General features: G+C 39.7%; 1 protein-coding gene across 2 annotated transcripts in view; it reads right to left on the bottom strand.

Moving 5' to 3' along the window:
• Positions 1 to 25,825, bottom strand: part of LOC126471121 (G patch domain-containing protein 4) — a 56,980-nt gene extending 31,155 nt beyond the window's left edge. For both annotated transcript variants that reach the window (XR_007586293.1, XM_050099203.1), the window contains exons 1-2: positions 25,338 to 25,825; positions 17,082 to 17,248 (exon numbers count right to left, since the gene is read on the bottom strand). Coding sequence is in view for 1 of the 2 variants with exons in the window: in XM_050099203.1 (XP_049955160.1) it covers positions 17,082 to 17,248; positions 25,338 to 25,383 (213 nt within the window). In the remaining variant the exon portion in view is untranslated. The remainder of the gene's footprint in view (positions 1 to 17,081; positions 17,249 to 25,337) is intronic.
• Positions 25,826 to 26,347: the final 522 nt, after the last annotated feature.

Genomic DNA, 26,347 nt, shown 5'->3' with positions numbered 1-26,347 from the left:
TAAATCTTCTAAGACCTGCATTCCGTTGACAATACTAGAGATGGTATCACAAGTGAGACTAGAAGAACTGGAAGAAAAGGAAACAAATAATCAATTTAGTGTGGAGGATTATGAGTAGAGCACTCAACAAGGGGACACACAAGTGTCCTATATGCGGTCTCCTTTACAGACGAATCACACTTTCCTAAAATTTTACCAATAAACCGAAGTTGACCATTCACCTTCCCTACTAAAATCCTCCTATGCTCACTCCATTTCACATCACTTTGCAACGTCATGCATAAATATTTAATCAATGTGACTGTATCGAGCAGCACACTACTAATGATGTACTCCATCATTACGAGTTCATTTTTCCCACTCATTTGCTATTAACTTACATTTTCTATGTTTAAAGTTACCTTCCATTAATCACACAAACTACAAATTTTGTCCAAGTCATCTTGTATCCTCCTACAGTAACTCAATGATGGCAACTTCCTACACACAACAGCATTATCAGCACGCAGATCTGACTGCTGCTTACCCTGTCTACAATATCATTTATGCGTATACAAAATAACAGCCATTCTATCACACTTCCCTGGGGCACTCCTGATGATACCATTGTCTGCGATAAACACTTGCTGTCAAGAACAACATACTGGGTGCTGTTACTTGAGAAGTCTTCGAGCCACTCACATACCTGAGAACCTGTTCAATATACTTGTACCTTCATTGACAGACTGCAGTGTGGTACGGCGTCATATGCTTTACAGCACTGTCTCCTTGCCACATTGTAATGAAGAAGACCACTACAGAGTGCCGTAACTGCTCATTGAGTCTATATTCCAGCATCAGTGTCATAAAGGAGTGTGACTACAATATAAGTATTTATTTGACACTACCATAGTGAAGCCATAGCCACAGTCCATAAAATTTTTCTTTTAAAAAAGGGGTTAAATTACCGGTTTCAACGAACTAAATTGTCATTTTCAAACGTAAAACATCAGTTGGAGAATATATAATGGAACTGTGAACACAATTACTACAACAGTTACGAAAAATAATGAGACCAGGCAACCGAGGCAATGGTGGCACAATCAAGTCACCACAAGACAACTGTTGGACAAGTAGAGGCATAGCTCTTAGTTACTTGATTGTGCCACCGTTGCTGCAGTTGCCTGGTCTCATTATTTTACATAATAGCTGTCAGATGTATGGTCACAATTCCCATTATATATTCTCCAACTGATGTTTTACATTTGAAAATGATGATGTAGTTCATTGAAACTGGTAAAGCTCACTGATAGCTACACCCTGTCTTTTCCCAGTCTTTAAACTACCTTATACTGTGTGGCCAGCCCCATCTGGCTCTATAGTCATGATGACCACAGACCATGTAATGTACAGCTTTTTGTGCATGACTGGAAGACCTTTGGCAACATGCTCCACACGTTCATTCATTTCCACCAAATAGGTAATATGATACGTTACTATCACACCCTAGGGCAGAAAAGGGGAAGAAATTAAAACTTTCTTACATTCACACTAGCACAGCCACAGGTAACACAGGTGCAGAGGTGGTGACATAGCTATGCAGCAACTGGTAATTCGGTTGCTTATGTGAGCACACATTGCTCCAGCTTGTATTTAGGTTTTGCAGAGTAGTGTATAGTGGCACTGAAAGGAAAATGACCAGTAAGAACAAAAATAGTTAGTTATGAGAAAATTATAAAGTAAGTAATTTTTTTATTATTTAAAACGCCAGTATCATATGATATATAGGACTTCAGAAATATTTATAACTAACATCTGAACAAACACTGCCTGACATAAGTAGTGAAGCACCCAGAAGACATGGTCAAATGCCTATTTAACTTGGTATATGTATGGATCATTGACAGGTATGTATGTGATTTGAGTTGCAATTCTGTCACAGGTATAATGATCACCAGATGAATCAATGTTGTTCATGTTTAGTGTTGTTACTTGTCCTGGTAATAAAAATAAGGGGGCAAGAACTGTGTCAAATGATGAGTGATCACTGCAAAGGACAAGGAGATGCCATGTATTCAGATCAAACAGTGTTATCAGCACCTGGCAGTTTGAAACAGGCTTCAACGAAGGTCTTCATTTGGCCAGCTGGTTGAATCATGCACTATCTATATTCATCAGGGATTCAGTTGTGACCATAGCTCAATGTAGGACTGTACGGGAACATGACGGCAGGCATACTTCGCATCAAAGGAGGATCATATACTGTGCGAGAAGCACACCATAACCCCATCACAGCTGCACTTGCTGTCCAAGAAGAAATAATGGATTCCCTACAACATTCTGTGTCATCGCACATCACTGGACAGAGATTAGTGGCAACCAGGCTAGGGAATTACTGCCCTGTGTGTGTGCTGCTGTTAAGACAAGAACACAAATTGCCAAATTTGGAGTAATGCTGTGACTGGAGAACATGTATTGCTGATGAATGGCATCACATTGAGTTCAGTGAAGAATTGCATTTCTGCGCTACCCCAGATGAGCATTGTTGGCAAGTATGGTGGCAACCTGGAGAGAGGTCTCATTTTTCCAATGTTTTGGTGTTATTTAGCATTAAGGTGCAGAGAGCAATTACGTATGGCTTCAACGCACAGATAGCATTGATTGAGGGAACCCTGATGGCACAACAGTATGTCACAGACATTCTGTGTACTCATCTACATCTACATGGATACTCTGCAAACCACACTTAAGTGCCTGGCAAAGGGTTCATCCAACCACATTAATAATTCTCTATTATTCCAATCTCTAACAGCGCATGGAAAAAACAAAACACCAATATCTTTCCCTGCGAGCTGTGATTTCCCTTATTTTATTATGATGATCACTTCTCCATATGTAGGTTGACGCCAACAAAGTATTTTCACATTCGGAGGAGGAAGTTGGTGATTGAAATTTCTTAAGAAGATTCTGGGGCAACGAAAAACACCTTTGTTTTAATTATGTCCACCCCGAATCTGGTACCATGTCCGTGACACTCTCTCCCATATTTTGGGATAATACAAAATGTGCTGCTCTTCTTTGAATTTTCTCAATGTACTCCATTAATCCTATCTGGTAAGGATCCCAGACCATGCAGCAGTACTCCAAAAGGGGAAGGACAAGCATAATGTAGGCAGTCTCTTTAGTAGATTTGTTACATTTTATAAGTGTTCTTTCAATAAAACGCAGTCTTTGGTTTGCCTTCCCCACAACATTTTCTGTGTGTTCTTTCCAATTTAAGTTGTTCATAATTGTAAGTCCCAGGTATTTAGTTGAATTAATTGTGGTACCTCTCATGCGACAACATCGTGGTTCCATTTTTCAACAGGATAAAGCTTATCCACATATGGCATGTGTGTCTGTGAACTGACGGCATAATACTGAGCTACTCTTGCGGCTAGCAAGATCCCTAGATCTGTCGTTCATAGCACATGTGGGACCAGCTCAGATGTTAACTCCATACTAGTGCCACTAAGCACATCATCAAGCACCAGTTACAACAGTTGTGGGCTGACTTAGGAGAGGATACAACAGCTTTATGACACACTTTCCCACAGAATCACTGCATGCGTGTAGGCCAGAAGGGGTGAGATGTGGGCTCATACTGACAAGTTCTTTGTTCATTTGACTCAATACTGCAATCACTGAAATAACAACATACACTTTCAACCTGTGAAGTTTCATTTAGTTTCCTCCTTCCCTTCCAAGTGCCTAAATTTTATTTGTCGTGCAGTGTATGTTCTAGAACGTCTCGATAGTTAACTGTAAGCATTGCACAAAATGTAGCATCACATATCCTTACTGAAACATACTATGGCGGTACATTTATGGTGGTTGCACTTTACCACACTACATACAGTACAAAACAAATGGATCTTGGTACATAATGCATAGATTTCACTCACGATTGCTCATTTTATGAGCCTGTGATGGGCAACAGGGACACCACATTTCCATAAGGAAGAAGCCGATAAGGAAAATGTAAATTGTTATTAAATACAAGGTGAAATGATGTTCTCACTTCCTCATGAAAATTATAATGCATGCGAAGTAATAGGCTACTATTCTATACAGACCACAACGATTGTACAAAATACTGGCTGCAGTGTGTTGTCACATACTTCAAACAGATTCAAATCTGCCTGTAAGCATGGATGGTGGTCCACCTCAACCTCACTGTATAACATGTCATGGTGAGTGTACATGCAATACAACATGCAGACAATAATCCAGATAAAAGGATGCAAAAAGTGGGAAGTGAAACAGATGCAAGTGATATGTCTGTGATACATTTTATTTGCTTGTGCACAACATGAACAACTTTCAAAGTGGTACAGCAACCAAGCAAGGCTGATTTCCACTCACAGACAGAAATTTGCACATAGTTCCTTCACAGATCATTATCGTAGCCCCCCCCCCCCCCCACACACACACAAAAAACATTTGTTACAAATGTAGACACAAATGGAATTCTAAACTAATTTACAAGTATTCACAGACACTTATAAAATAAAAGCATAAAAACAGGTGAACCTAGTTTTTCACAAAAACTGAAGCTGTGGGTGAATTAAAAAATAAGGAAAAGTGGGGCAGGATGAAACTTGCATTGATGTGGCAGAAATTAAATTTTTGAGAAGCACACATGGATATACTTTGTTCAATACATGGAAAACTATTGATGTTAGCAAAGAAAACAATATAGTACCACCACTTTATGAAATAAAAAATTCAGCACGAATGCTGACAGTATTTGCTAAGGCTGATTTGATATGGATTAATAGCAGTAATTCCTCAAATCAAATGATTATACTCAAAATGAGTATGAAATAGGCACCAGAACAAGCTGCCATAGTCTCATTTTCCAGGAAAATAAAAATGTAGGACTTGTGGAAAAGGGGGGGAGAGGGGGGACAGGGTAGGGTGGAGAACAGAAAAAGTTGTATCAGATACGAGACTGGGAACTGAAATCTAATACCTCCAACTTGGGAACAGAAAAATAAAAATCTAGTTTTTGACCTGTCAGGATAGCCCTACACATTAGCACCCCGCTTTCTGGATTAAGGGGAGCGTGCCAGCCACAGACTGAATTCGCCCATCAGATTAACGAAGAGGGCTGGTGTGCTAGCTAACCTAAATGTGGTTTTTACACAGTTTTCCACATCTGACTAGGTGAATACCAGGTCGGTACTCATGGACCACCTCCGTTACATGATTTGCAAACATTTAGAAAATGTTTGTACACTTTCACATTGATAAACGTTATCACACACAGATGGGGCACACGAATTCTGTCCCATGGGGGAAGAGGTAGTTACAGGAAGAGCACCTGAGCACCCGACCACCCCCTACTTCTAACATTGCCAAATCCTAAATAACAAGCTAAACCTATGAAGAGACAGTGTATGACCAGGGAATAGAAGAAGAAAAATACGAAGATTATTTGTTAAGTCTGGTCAATTTCCATCAGAGAACATCTTTGCTGAGCCTTCATACTTGGTAAGCTTGATTTTTCCAAGAATTTTATAAAGAATTTCAACATTGTGCAGCATACAGTTCACTGTTGACAGTTGTCTGAATGGGTCACACAGTCAACTGTGATTGAAAAATGGAGAGAATCAAATTTCATGTTGCTATTAAACATTTTCATTTGAAGGGTTGACATATGGTATCCCGGCTAAGACACAAGTTGAAATATGGTCACTACATTTTTTATTTACTTAAATTTGACATATTTCGTGACAGTACCTTTTCCGTTAAATGTTTACAAGGCGATATTGGTCTTGGCTTCAGTTGTCTAATGGAAGTATGATTCCACAATGCATCTTTGTCGGCTGCAGAAATGACCTGGTTCAATGTGTTTGGCTCATTTTTGGTGCTTCAAATACCATTTCTTCGAATGTAGTTTCTTCTTATAGTTTATATATAAAAATAGTAACATAATTCAAAATTATTTATGACGGTGACCTGCACATTCTTCTTCCGTCAACACACACCAAGAGTTAACTGCCGACTGACTATAGTCAAAGACGATTCCAGTGTCAAAGACATTTTACACAACACACAAGCTTCCACTTGTAATTAGTCTCTTTGCTATTCTTCGACACATTTACTAATAGTAATCAATATGCTTTCACTCTCAAAAAATATAAGTAAATTAACATATAATAAGGCAAATTATAATAAAAAATTCTGACAAAAAATATAAGAAAACATTTACAATTTGGTATCGACAAATCCGGTAAAAAAAAAAAAAAAACACATCATCCAGATCCTTTACAGGGTTCAATTGCCACATAAATCAAAACAGAATTTAATGACATTCATGCGGACTCTGCACCATCATCAACCACTTACTATTGGATTAACCAATTTAAATGTGATCGGACAAGCACCAAAGACGAAGCGGGCACTGGCCGTTCAACTGAGGACACCGCAAAGGAAACCATTGAAAAAAATCCACGATACAGTAATGCAAGATGGCTAAATAAAAATTCCTGAGATTGCGGAGACTGTAGGCATCTCAGCTGAGTGAGTATAATATCCTGCATGGAGAATTGGCTATGAAGAAGCTGTGTGTAAGGTAGGTGCCACGATTGCCGACAGTTGACCAAAAATGCACCCGACACAATGTTTCAACACAATGTCTGGCGATGTTTAATTCGCAATCTGCTAGACTTTTTGGCTGATTTGTAATTGTTGATGAAACCTGGATCCATCATTACACACCAAAGTCAAAATGGCAATCAAAACAATGGACAAAGGCTGGTCAAAGAGCACCGAAGAAGGAAAAGACCATTTTATCAGCCACTAAGGAGATGGACACCGGTTTTTTGGGATTCCCAAGGAATAATCCATAAACATTACTTAGAAAAAGACAGAACTGTAACTGGACCCTATTATGCTTCACTGGTAGACCATTTGAAACTTGAATTGGCTGTAAAAAGACCAAGGCTGACATACAAAAAGTGCTCTTTCTCCAGGATAATGCAACATCCCATACATCAGCAATAACAATGGCGAAAGTTCATGAATTGGCCTTTGAATTGGTTCCTCATCCAATGTATTCACCAGACTTAGACACAGGTGATTTCTTCCTGTTCCCCAACTTGAAACTTTGGCTTGCTCGGAAGACTGCAACCATGCCTGCCTCATCAAATGAGGCAGTGATGGTTGCAGTCAATGAGTATTTTGCAGGGTTTGACACAACCTATTTTACTGATGGGATTAAAAAGCTGGAGGATTATTGGACCAAGTGCACATCCCTCAAAGGAGACTATGCTGACAAGTAAGGTGAGTTGTTTACAAAACGAACATTTTTCCTTGCTTTTCCTAACATACGAGGGTTGGAACTTGTGGCAACTATTTATTTACAACCGATACAAAAGAGTTACATGTTTGCACCTGTTACTGTCCTTCAAAGTAGTCACCAGCGTTGTGTAGAATCCGTTGCCAGTGATGTGGAAGGCGAGTACACCGTTCGCAGAGCCTGTTATGTTGATGATGCGAATGGAGCGGTCTACCACCTGTCGAATCTCTGAAACAGTTCCAAAGCAATTGCCATAAAGTGGTTCCTTCATCTTTGGAATCAAATCAAAGTCACAAGGATTTAAGTCCGGGGAGTATGGTGGATGGTACAGTACTTCCTAGCCCCATCGACCGAACAGAGCAGCCACAGCTTGCGCTGTATGCGCCCACAGATGTTGTGGAAAACGATGGGTGGGTTGCATAGGAAGTGTCGCTGCTTTTTTCACAGAGCTGGTCGCAAGTGATACTCAAAAAACGAACAGTAATACTGTGCACTGTCGGTCTGCTGTGGGGGAACGTAATGTGTTGGGATAACATCATATACAGTCGTACATGAGAATCATCATAACTTTAGACTGCTCCATTTGCACCATCAACAGAACAGGCTCTGCTAATGGTATACTACGCCTTCCGCATAGCTGGCAATGGGTTCTACACAACGCTGGTGACCACTTTGAAGGACAGTAACAGGTGCAAACACGTAACTCTTTTGTGTCAGTCGTAAATAAATAGTTGCCACTATTTAAGTTCCAACCCTCGTATTTATCAAACCACCCTTGTATAGCATTTCTTCGAAGTTGGTGCCAAATGAAGGTTATAAGAAAAACTGAAAGAGAAAGATGTCTGGTGGGGGTCTCCATAGAGGTGTTACTACATTTCTGACTATAATGATTTTAAAGATTTTTTTTGTTAAGTGTAAAGCAACTTGGTTTGTTCCTATTAAACAATAAAAATAAAATGGAACAACGGAAACAAAGAGGCTAACATGCTCCTCCTCCTCCTCCCCCTCACACACACACACACACACACACACACACACACACACAAAATAAGTTAAGAGGACCATTTGGTAATTTCACGTTGCAAAATAGTTCAATTACATGATCCTTTTGTAACTTCTATCATAGTGATTATGGTTACCACAGTTCATAAACCAGTCAAGAAGGCTAGGAGAGAGTTTCTGATAGAAAGGGCAGACAAGCAGTTGCTAGCATCTCACTCAGATAATGAACTGACAGCACTTAGTTCCAGTATGATGTACATAGAGGAATTATGGCCAAAGTTTAGAGAGACGATAACTCCCGCTCTGGAGAAATATGTGGATTACGGAAGGAATAGACCCACTGTGGCTTAAACAATGAAATTCAGGAAATGCTAAGGAAGTAAAGGCTGTTGCACCCTCATAAGAGAACATTCAAATAACAACAGGCAAAGGTTAGTAGTGATTCTGTGTATGTGAAATATAGAACCATCACAATCATACATTAGCGAAAGATCTGGCTGAGAATCCAAGAAAATTCTAGTCCCATGTAAAATTGCCAAACAGGGCTAAAGCTTCCATTCAGTGACTTGTTGACCAGTGTCATGTGGCAGCAGAAGATAGCAAAAGGAAAGCCAAAGCTTTAAATTTCATGTTTAACGAATCACTCACGAAGATGAATCTTAAAAACATACTGTCATCTGATCACCGTACAGACTCCTGTATGGATGACATAGTAACGCATCTTTGACATAGAGAAACAACTGAAAAAGTTGAAAACAAAAAAGTTGCCAGGTCCGGATGGAATCCCAATTCGGTTTTATGAAGAGTACTCTGGAATTGGTCCCTTACTCGGCTTGCATTTATTGGGAATCTCTTTCCTGATGCAAAGTCCCAAATGAGTGGAAAAAAGTGCAGATGACTCCTGTATATAAGAAGGTTAACAGAGCAAATCCACAAAATTACAAACAAATATCCTTAACATCAGTTTGCTGCAGAATTCTTTAACATATTCTGAGTTCAAACATAATAAATTTACTTAAGACCGAAGCGGCACACTTTTAGAAAGCATCACTCATGCAAAACTCAAGTTTGCCCTTTTCTCACATGATATACTGTGAACTATGGATGAAGGGCACTAGGCAGATCCCATATTTCTACATTTCCCAAAATTATTTGACACAGTGCCCCACTGCAGACTGTTCATGAAGGTACAAGTACATGGAATAGATTAACATACATCAGAGTGGCTCGAAGAGTTCTAACTAGTAGAACACAATACGTTGCCCTTGATGGCAACTGTTCATTAGAGACAACTGTATTGTCAGGAATGCCCCAGGGAAGTGTGACAGGTCTGCTATTATTTTTCATATACATCAATAACCGGGCAGATGTTTACTGATGGTGCTGTGGTGTATGTGAAGGTGTCTTCACTGAGTGACTGTAGGAGGATACAAGATGACTTTTCGTTGGTGTGATGAATGGCATCTAGCTCAAATTGCAGAAAAAATTGAATTAATGCAGATGAGTAGGAAAAACAAACCAATAACATTCAAATAAAGTTAATAGTGTCCTGCTTGACACGGTCACATTGTTTAAATATCTGAGAGTAACGTTGTGAAGTGATATGAAATGGAACTAGGATGTGAGGTTTGTGGTAGGGGAGGTGAATGGTAGGGAGATTTATTGGGGATTTATTGGGAGAATTTTTAAGGAGTGTGATCAATCTGTAAAGGACACCACATAGAGAATGCTAGTGTGACTTATTCTTGTGTACTGCTCAAGCATTTGGGATCTGAACCAGGTCAAATTAAAGGAAGACATCATCGATAAGGATCTTCAAGGTGGCGAAGGAGAAGACCGTTTGCCTTTGGTGGACTTCTTCGACCTTTTCTGGTTAGAGGAAGACTCAGGTGGTGTTTGGCTGGATGGACAGAGGAAGTCTTCAGGGAGTACTCCTCCTGTCCTTTCTGGCCTACCGGTTATGTATCTGGTGGCTTCGCCCCTTGAGGCAAGAGTTCGACGGCTTGATGCACAGCTGGACGGATTTGGCGGGGGGGGGGGGGGGGGTTGGTTGGTTTTGGGGAAGGAGACCAGACAGCGTGGTCATCGGTCTCATCGGATTAGGGAAGGATATGGGGAAGGAAGTCGGCCGTGCCCTTTCAGAGGAACCATCCCGGCATTTGCCTGGAGTGATTTAGGGAAATCACGGAAAACCTAAATCAGGATGGCCGGACGCGGGATTGAACCGTCGTCCTCCCGAATGCGAGTCCAGTGTCGAACCACTGCGCCACCTCGCTCGGTGTGTGTGTGTGTGGGGGGGGGGGGGGGGGGTTATGCTACCTTGGCAATGAGCAATTTCACAACCTCAGAGATGAACTGGATGTCACATGTCTGTGTGACCATGTCCTTCGTGGAGTGAGGGGTAACAAGAACAGAACTATAGGTACCAGACGGGAGGACGCAGGGTTTGCGACTAGCCAGTAACTTGCGAGCGACTGGATAAGGCACCTTTTCCTTTACCCAGATCTCTTGAACAGTCCGCTCATCGAGATGAACTAGATGATCCCGAGAGGAGGTGCAGTCGATACATAGGGGAGAAGGAGGTGGACAACCACCCTTGTGCACATCCCTATCACAGGTGACACATTGGGCTGCGTGTCAACAAGACGTTCTAGTGTGTTTGAAACGGTGACACTGGTAGCAGCGCATCGGGTTCGAAATGTACGGCCAGATGGTGATAATTTCATAGTCTGCTTTCAACTTGGACAGAAGCACCACTCTATCAAAGGTAAGAAAGAGAGTGCGGGTGGGCACTAAGGAGGAACAGACCTTTTTCATTACACAATGGATGGCAATGACACCCTGATCAGAGAGGTAAGATTGGATTTCGGCCTTGGTTAGACCATCAAGCAGCCTGGTGTAAATTACACAATGGGAAGAATTCAAAGTTGTATGGGCCTCAACACGAACAAGGTAACGGTGGAGAAGTGAGGCAGCAATCAGTTGTTGTGGGTGAGAATCAGAAGTGGTCTCCAAAAGCAAAGCGCCACTCTGTAAACGAGGGCAGGATGTCACAGGGCCAGCAATTGCATCTACACCTTTCTGAATAATAAACAGATTTACTGTGGTGAAGGACTGACTGTCTTCAGTACGTGAGACCACGAGGAACCGTGGTGCAGTGGGAAGGGTCCTTGAATCACTAGTCTCATTACGTTTACGTTTTGTACACGTTGAGTGGGAAGATTATTGACTCATCGCGAGGAAATCTCCACGACTGCCAGTGTCTCTGATGGCCCGCTCCTTCCAATTGGGGGACCCCTTCACAAGGGGGCACACCTACATTTGGCAATTGTTCACACCTCCCAAACACCTGACAGAGGGACCAATCAGCAATTTGGGAAGGTTACAGCTCAGGCAATCACCCCTCCCTGGGCCTGGCCTGTACCAAGGGGCACGAGCGAACCCTACCTGTCAACCTGGGGCTGGGAATTAAGCATTATCCAGTCACCTGTTACACGTCAGATGCATGGGTCGGCCTTCAGGAGCACACAGGGAGGAAGAAGGGAAACAAAGGAGGGAAAAGGGAGTGAAAAACAAAGGTGAAACTGTGCGCATGTCAGCGACAGAATGCAGAACATTCCCAATAATATCCCAGACATGTTCCCCAAGGGAGGGGAAAAAGAATAGCTAGAGGATAGACATGCAGCACAGGAGGGAAAAAATGCTCCAAAGGCTTGGGCCCTGTGGTAGCCAAGTACGAACCCGCCAAAGAGTGGCAAGCTGCCTGGGGGTGGGGGTGGGGTGTTGACAACATATAATGGGTGAGGTTCTGCCATACCGGATGCACACTGCAATATGGGAATGCCAGAGAGACATTCCAATTATCTTATTGGTTGCTGCTGGAGATGAGTGAAAACGAAGCAGAAATGTAATGGAATTGTCTGAATTTTGTTCCGCATATTATGATTTACATTCATTTTAAACACATTTTAGTCTTTTGTTGAAGCTTGAGAAGATTAAAATTAAATTCGACATAGAAAATGCTACTGGAATCAGTTAACATCTAAACTTCAGGAAAAATGAAGTTGCCTGTCTTTGATAATTAGCTCCTCTCTTTAACACAGCACCAAATAAGTATGTTAAAAATAAAACATTACTGGTGTCATCACTCTACAACTTCATCTAATTCCAGTCAGTGGATATTGTTTAACATGCCACAACATTCGTCTGTTATCATTAACTGCCACCTTCTTCAGGGGAAATAAGGACCCCCCCACTCCAAACATACACAAATGAAAATCAAATGTGAGAACAACAGATGGAATGCCTCCTTTAACAAATACCATATTTTATGGACTATGAGATGCAACAGACTGTAAGAAATACCTTAATTTTAGGCAGTTTTTTTAAATAACATTTTTACCATTTTTGTTGTTAGATTGCAAAGCCAGACTAAAAAAATCTTAGTTTTTTAAAACCGAACTGACCTTCAAAATCCCTGAAAATCATCATATGATTTTTCTTCTTTATATTCTTCCTCTTTGTCTATAAGATTGTCTTTGCTGCCATTGAGAGCATTACTTATACCGCACTTCTTGAAAGATAATAATGTCTTCTCTCAATCTATACCACAACTGTTTTATTCACTGACACATTTGTTTGATTGTAGGTCATTTTAAAGCTCCCTTCTGCATGAATTCATGTTGGGTTTCATCCAGCATCCATTTGTTCCATTTAGAGGTGTACATGTTCCGCTTTTAACCCGCCCATGCTTGCCCGGTGGCCAGGCGGGCAGGCTGCTCCACTCCCAGCCAAGCCAAGCAGAACCCAACCCGGGCAGGCTGCGGGAAACTTGCTTTCCTACCCATATTACTGCTGAGCTGCGCTACGCAGCCGTTTAGTCTGCGCGCGTCATTGTCGTACTATGAATGTTAATTAAAAGTTTTTATTTTACCTGAGCACCAGAAGACTAATATATATATATAATGTTAGGGTTTATTTCAGGTCAAAAAATATTGGGTTTTATTTGTACATTCTTCCTTTACGCGTATATTTTGGGCTTATTATCTATATAAATAAAAATGAATTGCCAAATGCGTTGACAAGCGTAAAACTCGAGAACGGCTGGACCAATTCGGCATTTTTTTTTTTTTTTTTTGCGGTGTTCGTAATTCTCAGGACAAGGTTTTTATGAAATAAAAATTTTCGAAAATCGACCGAAAAATTGGAAAATTTGAGAAAAACTGAAAGTGTATTTTCATTGTGTCCGTGTGTTTGTATTGCATACAATCTTGATGAAATTTTGCACACTATACCTTGAAACCGAGAGGAAGGTCACAGTCTACTTAAAATTTCGTAGGGTGCATGGCAGAGGTTACTTTACCTAACGGAATTCGACAAATTGTACCTTTTTATTCCAATCTTGATGAGATTTGGCATACTTGATATTCAAAGCAGGATGAAGGGCACTGTCTGCTTAAAATTCTGAATGGTGCATGGCGGAGGGTATTTTACTTACACACTTCTACACCAACCTACAGTTTTATTCCGATCTTGAAGAAATTTTGCACACTTGACCATCAAGATTAACATTACTGTCTTACATAATATTTCGGACAGTGCATGGAATAGAGTACCTTATAAAAGATTTTGACATCGTTTGCGGGTTACCATGAAATCCTTCTCCCTCTATACTGCTAAATGGTCTCAGGTCCTTAGCACACATTTCAACGCCCTTTTCGGCCACTAATCTTTGTCCTCTTTCAAGATATTTACGGAGTGAGGGAACTGCTTGTCAAATTTGCACACATGTCGTAACATACTCGAGGTTCCTGAATAAGTACTTAAGAGCTTCTTACATAGTTTGCATTGAGACACACCTACCGATTTATTTGAAGCGGCCTCATAAACACACGAAAACGTTTCCTATGGGGCACTTGTGCTCTGTTTCGTTACCAGCATGTATTCGCCAGTTGTCAATTTTTTTTCAATCTCACGAAAGTCCGACCTATTCATTATGCTGCCCCCACCGTTGCGATAAATGAACTGCGGGCTAACTATGTGGCTACTCTAGTCACGGTAGCTTGACAGCGCAACCTGTTGTCAGGCGCAGCAAAGTGAGCGGGTCCCATGAAGCTTGGCAGGCCTGCGGGAACCCAGGTAGCCCGAGCTTGCGGGAGCCCAAGTCGGTCGCATTACCCACTATGCCTCAGTAGATGCGTACTCTTGTGTTTACGTCACGGCAGGCTGACCTGCATGAATGGTTGCAGAGGAGCTAGGGGCAAGCAGGCTGCAAGGGGAATTTGTACACCTCTAGTTCCATTCCTCTCAAATATGCACTTTAAATGGTTTATTTATCAAGACATCAAGAGGTTGCACTTGTGAAGTAAGTCCTCCTGGAATAACAGCAAGCTCTGTATTTACCTGTCTCAGTTTCTCTTTCACAGATTTTTTCAAATGACTACTAAACTGATCTAGCACAAGAAGATAACTCTTCTTCAATAAAGCACCTTTCCTTCTTCCTTTTCTCCCACACTTAGTTAATCCATAATTTCATACCAGCCTCATCCATCCAACCCTTGTCATGTACGTGAACACCACCATCTGGCAGTATTTCAGAAGGTTTTGGCATGTTTTGCACTTGAAAATGATAATTGGATTAAGTATCGTACCATCAACACAACATGAAAGGACAATAGTGTAGTGTATGTTTTCATGTCCACTTGTTTTTATAGCTATAGCTTTAGCACTTTTCATGGCAACAGTTCTGTTACTCGGCACATCATATATCAGAGGAGTATTGTCCATATTTGCTATTTGGCTTAGTCCAACAATGGTTTTCTTTTGATGCTGAATAATAAAGCTATGGAATGATAATATTTCCTCTTCATAATCTTCTGGCATTTTCTGAGATATTTTGGTTTTGGTTCGCAAGCTAAGTCCATGAAGCTTCATAAACCTGTAGCACCAGCCAAGTCCACCCTTAGAGTCTCTAAGTTCCACTGTAGCACTAGCTTATGAACATGTATTTAAATCATTTTTGTATTAATTGCCATTACATTTTGACAGTGTCCTTGAATCCATTTCAATGTGTCATCATCTAGTTTTGGCCATTTTGCTTTCTGTCCTCTATTTGCACATTTAGTCCTCCTCATCTTTTTCAAATCTTCTACTAAACTAGCTACTAACAAACATATTGCACTGTTACCAATAAAACAAACTATTTTCCATTCCAGTTCACTGGCACCGTAGACTGCAATGACACGTCATAGGCTAGACAGTGTTCTGCGTTTGTTACGGCAGGGCAGGGGGAAGACAGTGTAAGCAAGCTTGTGACTCCCTGCTACTCATGGTCGTTGCATTGGTCTACTGCTGCTGCCAATTGAATCCGATGTTGCCAGAGATAGGTTTCCCATGGCATTGAACAGTTGGCTATTTTTAAGACTGGTGGGAATTTTAAATCAAGCACTGGACATTTTTATATTAATTTCAAGCATAAGATGCACCTGAATTTTGGGGGCAATTTTTGAAGAAAAAAGTGTGTCTTATAGCCTGTAAAATACTGTATGATTGTACAGTAATCTGTGACATAACCCATTGAAGCAGTAGGCCATGGGCAAAATTTGAGTTCAATAAGGTGCGTACTCGATCAAAAAGTTTACCTTTGATTACATTTCTACTAACTAGGACAATATTTCATACCGAGGTCAGTGGCAGTCTATAGTTACACATTCACAAACTGCTTCCTTACTGGCCCATGTTTACTGGAATGTTTTGCTTCTATTAGTGTATAGTTCCAGCCACATCAGTTTTTGCTATTACTTATAATACACCATACCATGAATTCAGCTATACTGGGTCTCTCTCCTATAGGTCATTAGGCACATTTTCTATGATGTTTCGGCAGATATTTGCAATTTTCTTTTTGCAATGTGTAGCTGCACTCAGCCCAAGCAAATACTGCTCATCACATCTTTAGCACGACACCCTATGTTTACACAACATGTCAATTTGTTTCCCCGTTACAAACAAAATGATTTTTCAAGCAGAATTTTACATGCCCATTCGACAGAGCTGTTCCATATTAGTCTAGTGTGCACTTGTTTTATCTACATGTATGAACAGAGTCACTAAAATGCGAAGAATATTTGGTGCCCCAGCAACAACTAAGTGGAGTTTCTCTACGGCAGCAGCAGCCAGTGCAGGTCAGGGTAGCACTTGAGTCGCTGCTGGAGTACTGGTTATTCTTCATGTTTTACTGCTCCTGCTAATAGATATCAATAAAACAAGTCTCACCCTAGACTAATTTGGGACTGCTCTATCGAACAGGCACGCAAGTTTTGCTTTAAAAATCATTTTGTTAGTAAAAGGAAACAAACCGATACTTTCCACAGACACCAGAAAGATGTGATATGTAGTATTTGTTTGGATTCACTCCAACTACACACTGCAAAAACAGAAGTGTTAATATCAGCCAAAACACCAGATAATATGCACGTGATGATCTTAAGAGAGACACCCTGTATATGGCATATGTAATATTCTTGAATAAAACAATCTTGGTTGCTAAAACATTGCTTTAACGATATGTTTCGCCTTTCTTCCTTTTGTAGACAATCTGATGGTGCCCTATAAAGGTGAAACGCATAATTAAAGCATTATTTTTGCAACCAAGACGGTTTTATTAAAGAATAATCTTTATACGGTTTCTGTACAGTTGTCCAGATGGAGTGGCAGATACTTGTTTGTAAGAGTTATAAATTTGAATGTTGCTTACCTCATTTGACTTAACAGCTACATTTTTCAAGGCACTATCATAAGCAACTTCCCACCAGTTGTAGGTGAATTCTTCTGAATAATCGTGGCCAATACCTGCAGTGTCAAACTTCAGTTTTGGAGTTATGGCCTTGGTCATACCTGTTTCATTTCGACCAAGCCCTTTCCCTGTGAAATGTGGTAAAACAAAAACTTGTAATTTATTGAACTGTCTGGTTCCACATGACTAAAATGACACACAAATCAGATTATTTCACAGAGTACCTCAACATTTGACGGTTCTGAGAGAGAGAGAGAGAGCATAATAGAAACTGCAATGGCAAAATTGTGATACAATGAACAGCAACGGGGAACAATATACACCTTAACTGACTACAGTAATTTCTTGCAATATCTATTATATGTACACTGATGGAGAGAAATTGCAATGACAAAAAGGAGCTGTGAGACATAAATGAAAGTTGGCAGGTGTGTATCCACAATTGAAAGATGTTGTCTATTGATTTTGTGCCAGTCGCATAAGAGTGGCACTAGATGCAAATAAGGTTTGCTTTAAATATACACTTTAATGGTCATGACCTTTAGTTACCTCTGAAACTGTACATAATGAGTTTATATTAGTCAAGAATGCTTTTATGGCGAGAAAGATGGTATTACCAACACCTCAGTTTCACAGAGGTAGTGTAACAGGGCCACAAGAAGCTGGATGTTCCCTCTGTGAAAGTGCAGAAAGACTTGGCAGAAATGTAACCACTGTATATGATTGCTGACAGAGGTGATCACGAGAATGTAAGGTGCCAAGAAAACAGGACTCCATGTGGCAACATGACAACATGTTCAGCATATGGCTCTACTGCATCATACTGCATCTGCAGCAACAATTTGAGCTGATGTTAGTACCACAGTGACAAAATGAACTGTTAAAAATTGGTTACTTCAAGGACAGCTCCGAGCCCAATGCCCTGTAGTGTGCATTCCACTGACCCAAAACAACCACCATTTGTGACTTCAGCAGTTGTCAAGTGAGTTCAATGGAGGGCAGGGTGGAGGTCTGTTGTGTTTTCTAATGAAAGCTGGTTCTGCCTCAATGCCAGTGATCATCACGTGTTGGTTAGGAGGCGGCCAGTTGAGGGCCTGCAACCAATCTGTCTGCGTGCTACACACATTTGGACCTACATCTGGAGTTATGGTGTGGGGTGCGAATTAGTAAGACAGCATTAGCACTCTCATGGTTATCCCATGCACCCTGACAACAAATTTGTTGTCAGTCTGGTGATTCAACCTGTTCAAGAACAACATTCCAAGGGACGTTTTCAAATATGATCCAGCATCATCCACAAATGACATTAACAATCCCTGTACTGACCGACCAAGTGCAACAGGCATGGAACTCCATCCCACAAACTGACATCCGGCACCTGTACAACACACTGCATACACGTTTGCATGCATCCGTTCAACATTCTGGCAGTTACACCTGTCATTAATGTACTGGCATTTCACACTTGCAATTTCTTATCTCGTGCTTACATTGAACTGTGATCTATCAATGTTAATCACTTAAATATGTTACCTACACAAATGTGTATTACTCTATATTTACAATTTTTTGGTGTTGTGATTTTTTTCCACCGGTGTAGAAGTGAGTACTCTGTGGAAAAAAATGTTTCCATTAAATTAAATATAAAACTTTTTCCCAAATGTTTTTATGTGTTTACCACAAAAGGTTAACATCAAATGCAAATGTTGCTGATTTTTTATCATGTGACACACAGGATGAACTGGCCACACTGCAATATCAAAATGACAACTAGTTTAGAGACAATCTGTCAACAAACAATTGTTCATAGCACAAACTACACTCATTCTATCAGTACCTTCATTCGTGAGCATGTCTTCATTTAAACAAAGGGTCTCACTTCTGCCAATGAATAAAACTCAATCACAATGTTTATTAACAGAAAACAGTATATTCAAGAATTGAATACAGGTGCACCTTTGCACTGGAACGTGAAGCCGTGCATTAATGACATGCAGGCAATGCGTAAATATTAACTTCAACTTTATACCCCCTTTGCAATTCAACAGAGGGAGCCTATTGTCTTGTTGCGAGTTTCACATGTCAAGGCTTATTTTCACTAACAGGCATATTATTCTTTGGCTTAATAGCATAACTGCAACACGGGGATAGTACACTGCAAGACTGCAACAAAATAGCAGGACATTCATGGAATTCCCAGAGGTGGAGTCGATGTAAATAAATTATATCAACTCTCAGTAGTGTCACATTAATTCTCTAAAAAGAGGCATTAATCTACGGTGCTTATGAGATAAGCACTGCCTGAGGTAAAATGATACGTTTTTGAACACACAAGGGAAGGAACTCAACACATTTGGTAAGAGTGACATAGTATCAATTACTTAAAGTTGTGTGATCATTACTGGGTTCCGGATAGCACAGCTCAGAGGGCTAGGACACTGTCCTGATTATCCATCCACCCACCCATTGCCCCCCCCCCCCCCTCACCCCCATTACTGGTAAAGTGATAAACGACTGAAACACAAGCATTAGTTGGTTGGTTGGTTGGTTGTGTTGGGGAAGGAGACCAGACAGCGAGGCCATCGGTCTCATCGGATTAGGGAAGGAAGTCGGCCGTGCCCTTTGAAAGGAACCATCCCGGCATTTGCCTGGAGCGATTTAGGGAAATCACGGAAAACCTAAATCAGGATGGCCGGACGCGGGATTGAACCGTCGTCCTCCCGAATGCGAGTCCAGTGTCTAACCACTGCGCCACCTCGCTCGGTACAAGCATTAGTGTGCATTGCAGTTGTAGATGGTCAACACAGGTCTGGACAAGATGAGCAAGGCTTTGATGCTCGAGTGGGCACACCACTTTTATAACACGAGCAGATGCGCAGCGCACTTTGTACACATGTAAAGAATAGCTGTCTTTATGTTACTAAGGTAAACATGTATGAGCAAAATCACAGCTTAATCTTAGTTTAATTGAACAATAATAAAATGAACTTACATTATATCTCTCTGATGCCACATACAAGTGTTATCCCGGAGTAATGACTAACTCGAAGGATTAAATAGCACAGTTGCATCAGATCAGAGCAAATCGCTTATTCGATTGTTAATTATCTCACTGTGGGATTGTGCCGCTAGCTAGTAATCTAGGTCAGCTTCTCGCACATATTGTACATTTTTTCTCACCTAGCTAGCTGTTTGTTTTATATTACTGCTGTTCACTTGGCCCTTTGACAGCACAAGTTAGTAGTGTGATAGCTGAAGCTCACAATTTTGAAGCAACCATGGAGCGGTACAAGACAATATTATTTGTGGTTGGCACACTTTACGCATAGGCACACACACTCGAGGGTTAATCATGATGCTGTTTTACCAAAACAACAGCAACAGTGCTGTAGCTCTTTATGAATACCAATGCATTAAAGGAATATGGAAAGGTCATCTTTCTGCACTGGGGTTGAAGAATTTGATTCGGAAGTTTGAATTACCTGGTGATTCAGGAATTGTTCCTGCGATCTCTTCTGGCAAAAGTTTAATTATAACCACTCTGTAAATTTTGTCAAGTTTGCTACAGATTCTAGCTCCGACATGGATAAAAGGCAATACCATGGTTATGTTAGTGAACCAAGTCCAATCTCTCCTCCTCCGTGGCATTCTAATCGTGTTGGAATGTGGGATATTTTGTCACATTAGAAGTTCTGCTGTATGAAATTCTACCACGGTTTGTGAAATGAAGTACGGTAATAAAGTATGAAAAGCCTTTTGGAGAGTATGTGCATTTGATAAGACCATGACCACCATGACAAAATTTCCATTTCCACATAAGAAACTACACATTGTCATCACTTTCTTCCTTGTAACTTCCTGGTAAATTAAAATGTCACATGTGCAAAGTATTTTTTGTGTGAAATATTGTATTTGTAATCATTCATTAATTTTATCTGAATTTCTTTGGTTAATGTAGTTTCATACAATGAATCATCCTTGCAGATACTATGTATCTCACTGAATTCATCTGGAGATCACTTTTTATCCAGTCATACATTTTCTTCCATTCTCATGCACTGAGTGTTTAGACAATTTGATCGAGGCTCGAGGTTCACTACTAAGAAAGCACCTATTCATAACCATGGGCTGAAAACTAAACTAAAAGGTATTTAGTGCCACTCAACGAAAAGTATATATCGGCATGTCAATAACAGTGACAACAGGCAGTAACAGAGTGCAGTCAACAATAATTTTTAACAATGAGAGAACAACCACTCAGAACAGAACGCACTATGCATCAGGAGGAATGTTTGATATGGGCTGTTGGCTTCTGTTACATCACCTTTTGGTGCATATATTCACAATTCTGTTGTTAACTGGTGAAGCCAACGAATGTGGGGGAAAAAACTGGTTGTAATGGCAGATTGATCTGTAGCTTAGCCTGAGGTATAGATTGAGTCGGATGGTAACAGCCTGATTATATATATATATATATATATATATATATATATATATATATATATATATATATATATATATATATATATATATATATATATATATATATATATATATATATATATATATATATATATATATATATATATTATTATTCACGTTTGGGCCCTACTGGACCACACGAAGTACAATCACGGGGCATTCAGTTATTTTCTTTTAGACTTTCTCTCTGCCCAAATTGTTTTCATTCTCTCGGAATGAGCTCTTTTCCTTTCATCAGACCATGTGGTTCCAGTTTTCTTTGGTTTTTCAGCTTGACCAACTACCCAGTCATGAATTTTTTGCCTAAATAATTTTCTGTCTTGAATTTCATCTTGTTTTATATCTGCCTCTTTCATGTCCTCTTTTATAGCAGCAATCCGTTTTATTGTCTCAAATTTAGCTTTACTTCGATTTTCGTAGAATTCCACTACTTGTTTAGTTAGTCTGGTAGCATCCATTCTTTTAATATGCCCATAAAATTTTAATCTGCGTTTTTTCATATCCGAATATATGCTGGTGTATTGTTGAATTTCACTATTTGCTCTTAGCCTGTATGTTCCTTCTTCAGTATATTTTGGACCTAGAATTTTTCTGACTACTTTTCTTTCTCTTTTTTGGATTTCTTGAATGTCCTTTTTTCTGTTTAAAATTAGCGTTTCAACCCCATAAAGGCACTCTGGTTTTATGACCGTGTTGTAATGTCTCAATTTAGAGTACCTCGAGAGACATTTTTTGTTGTAGATGTCTTTTGTAAGTCTAAAAGCTGTCTCCATCTTTTGACAACGAATTTCATTTCCAATTTTTTCTAGACCAGTCTCTGAGATTGTTTCACCTAAATATTTGAATTGTGAAACTCTTTTGATTTTTCCATACTTAGTTTCCAAAAGTTTGGGTGCCAGTTTGTTGCTAGTCATATACTGTGTTTTTTCAAATGAGATTTGGAGACCTACTCTTTCTGCTGTTTCTTTAAGAATTTCTATTTGTTTCTGAGCAATTTGGATGTCCTGCGTTAGAATAACCAAGTCGTCTGCAAAGGCCAAACAGTCTATTCGAATATTTGTTCGTCCTAATTTCACTGGTTGGTCAATTTTGAACTCCAATTTTTGTTCGCGCCACTCTTGTATTACTTTTTCTAGAACGCAGTTAAATAGCAACGGAGAGAGTCCATCACCTTGCCTCACGCCTGTTTTTATTTCAAAGGATTCTGAAATTTCTCCTCTGAACTTTACTTTTGATTTTGTACCAGTTAACGTGTCTCTGATAATTGCCGTGGTTTTAGGATCCAGGTCTTGTTCTTTCACAATTTGGAAAAGAGATTCACGATCCACTGAGTCATAAGCCTTTCTAAAATCTACAAAGGTACAAACTAGTTTTTTATTGTAAATTTTTTGATGTCTGAGAATTAGTTTGAGGACTAAAATCTGTTCTGGGCAAGATCTATTTGGCCTGAAACCTGCTTGATATTCGCCAATTTTCCATTCAAGTTGTTGTTGTGCTCGGTTCAGAAAATATATATATATATATATATATAAAAGACTGTTTTATTCGGTTGTTCGCTTCATTAGTGATCATGCCTGGTCCCAGTGCCCCCCACAATGGACAGGCACTACTACTCGGCATGGGCCAGGCATTGATACTGCCATCATTGTATGAGTACCTCACAATATCCACATGGACTGGCTCCGTTGGATGACCTTCACGACATGGCCCACACAAAATGTAAAATTTTTTGAAAAGGTGGAGGTCAAACCCAGATATGGGAACCGAACATCAGTTAACCATAACAAGTGGTGTAAAATTATGAAACATAGTGAGAGAAGCCAGAATTGACTTCCTAAAAGTGAGCTAGGTTTCAGAAAGGATTCTATCCAACAGTGTAGGTCAACGAAAAGATGTAGTCAGAAAGAAAAATTGTAGCACTGGAAATGAGGAAGTACTGCAATGACTTGCAGCCAAATGTTCACCATGCACATAGTTTCAAAATCTTTGAGCATCCCCTTGTGAATCAGACATATAGGTTCACATTTACATGTGCGATTCAGACCACAGTGCAACTACTTTTTCACATAAATAAACGATTAGCAAATTAAAGTAATTAACTGCCTGGACAAAATCTTCAAAGAGATATCCCAGTCTTAGTTTTGTAAGGTTCGGTTACTCTTTGTCCCCACTCCCTGCTCAAGAGCTGTTAAGTATTCTAAAAGCAACGTAATTATAACCACGACAGCTGCTACTGGAGTTTTTATTTATTTCTAATTATGCTCTTAGATCATCATTAGGTAGTACATCAATAAATTTGGTAATCATCAATAAATTAGTAATGACATCTTACCACATAGTAGGCAGTTGTAAGACATTTTGTCAAAACCTGAAATGTGTGAAGGGTAAAACACCATACAGCTTCATTATAATACCTATAACTTGGGCACATGAGAACCATGTGCAAAGTCGGGCTGTCTACCTTAGAGTCAACATTTAGAGAAAGCTACAGCAGACAAACTGTGCATTTGTTTGTCACATGAGTTACTCACAAATGTAGCTATATGAATGTTTTCCCTTCCGGCTTACCAGGGTTTGGCAGATCACCTTTTAACGATAAAATTACGGCCTGCTACATGATGCAACCTGATGGATTATAGTATTTAATTCAACAATGTGTACCTGTACCATCTAACAATGATACACAACTGGAATTAATTATGGAAAGAAAGAACTAATTTAAGCTGCACCTGTGATGATTGTAATTAGCTAGTTGATTCTTCCACTGCCCTAATTCGACAATCATTCAGAGCAGAAAAATAATACTATTCCCAATATTAATCATGCTGATAGTGGTACATATGAATAAGACTGCAATATCAAACAAAATAAATAAATAATACATCATGAGAAGCAAGAGAAACCCAATTCACGAGTTCATCACCAAGACAATCCCAAAGACGACAAACAAACAATATTAGCTGTGTACCAACCAAGTTAAAAACGAATAAGCCTAAATCTTTCCGAAACTGTGACAGAGAAAACTGATATCTGCAAAACAGTGGCACATTAGAGCAATTGCAGTACGATACCAGAGTTTATAGTCTACTGAGAATCAGTAAACACAAACAGGAAATTATTCTGGCATAAAATTGTTGGGGTCAGAGTAAAATAAATTCTAATGGCATCCTTAAGACGTCACAACATTTGTCACATAACATGTGAAACGATCGCTTCCATACACAGGTAGAGTTTACATGTCACTGTGTAGATGCAGTTGAAATTATTAAAACTGTGATTCCATGTTATGATCTAGTGATCGGAACTTAAATGTGTGTTACCTTTAAACACTGTGTGAAAGGAACTACTTAGTGTCCAGGACAAATTGGTTAGGCCCTCAGTGATTTTCCATTACATGATTGACATTGTGTACAAAGCATGACATGAAAATATGCTACAATTTTGGAAAAACTCATTTTACATAGCGCCCTCGCCTTGCATTTTTTCATAGTGTAGTTATAATATGTGTAAATAACACACATCACAGTAAATGTGGCTTCACTTGTAACGGCGGTGACATAGTTTCTGGTTTATCAGCTTACAGAATTAGTGAAAATGTGTGACGTAGTACATTGGTGTTTGCTACATTTACAGAAAGCGACAAAGATAACCAAATCCAACCACTCACATATAATAGCATATCACAAAAGCATTTGATTTTTCGTGTTCTATAACAAGGATTTGAACGTTACGTACCTTCCTTCCATCCATATTTCTCCATTTCACGTTTGGCGAACTCCATTGTTAATAACGAAAGTATTCTGGTCTCCTGTGTGTTGATTTTTACATGCCGACACAACACTCCAAATTTGAAATTAAAATGTACAAAACACTCTGTAACTGCATTAATTTAATAGGAAATGGGTATCAAGGACATCCTCTTTTCACTGATGTACACAGGTAACGTAGACCAACTTCCAAACCACATACAGCTGTTTCCTAAACACACAACACTGAACACAACACACATTCAAAACCCATGCGCGTCCCACTAGAATTTCAAAGGTTACAATTATGTGAGCAACCAAAGTTACTTTACTCTCTCTCAGGAGCGCTCCATGCACAGTGTACCTAAATTTTCCTTTTTATCTCTACACATATTTATTAAAATAGGTGATAAATGCACTCTACTATTATGTGCATTGCGAAAATACTAGTTGGAATGTTGGGTACTGTTTACAACAGAGCCAAAGATATGGGAAACACCAACGTGTTAAATTTAACTCGCTGGAAAATACAGATGACGGTGGAAAAACTTTGATCACAGAACACAAGTTCTGAATCCTGCAGTATGATGGTATCCGTGCTGCCATCTCGTATTTCTGTTGAGAAACAATATGACGACCGAACAGGGTAGGCGATTTTACGCCAAAATTTGTGTTATATCGGTTTATTTCATATTTATTAATATTGAAAAGCCAAGTAAATTGCTAAATTCAAGGTATGCAGGGTTGATGGAGAGATAAAAATACTAAATTTTATTGGATTGGTTTCACACTCGTTAACTGTCAGTAGTCTTGCAGCATATAAACTTCACACCTCCGGCGACGAAGTTGCCAGAGAAATTGAACATTTGAGAAGACTCTTTAGAGCTTTTAGTAGTTTAAACTTTGTTAAATGCGAACTTGTGGTGAAAAACTCTTTAACTCCGCCTTCAGCTGCTGTGAGAGTGAATTCAGTAGCTCCGCAGTTGCTGTTGCCGGTCC

The sequence above is a fragment of the Schistocerca serialis genome, chromosome 3 (assembly GCF_023864345.2).
Source record: "Schistocerca serialis cubense isolate TAMUIC-IGC-003099 chromosome 3, iqSchSeri2.2, whole genome shotgun sequence".
Classification (NCBI taxonomy): Eukaryota; Metazoa; Arthropoda; class Insecta; order Orthoptera; family Acrididae; genus Schistocerca; species Schistocerca serialis.
Note: the sequence above shows the minus strand (reverse complement) of the source record. Positions and strands in the feature narration are given on the sequence as shown.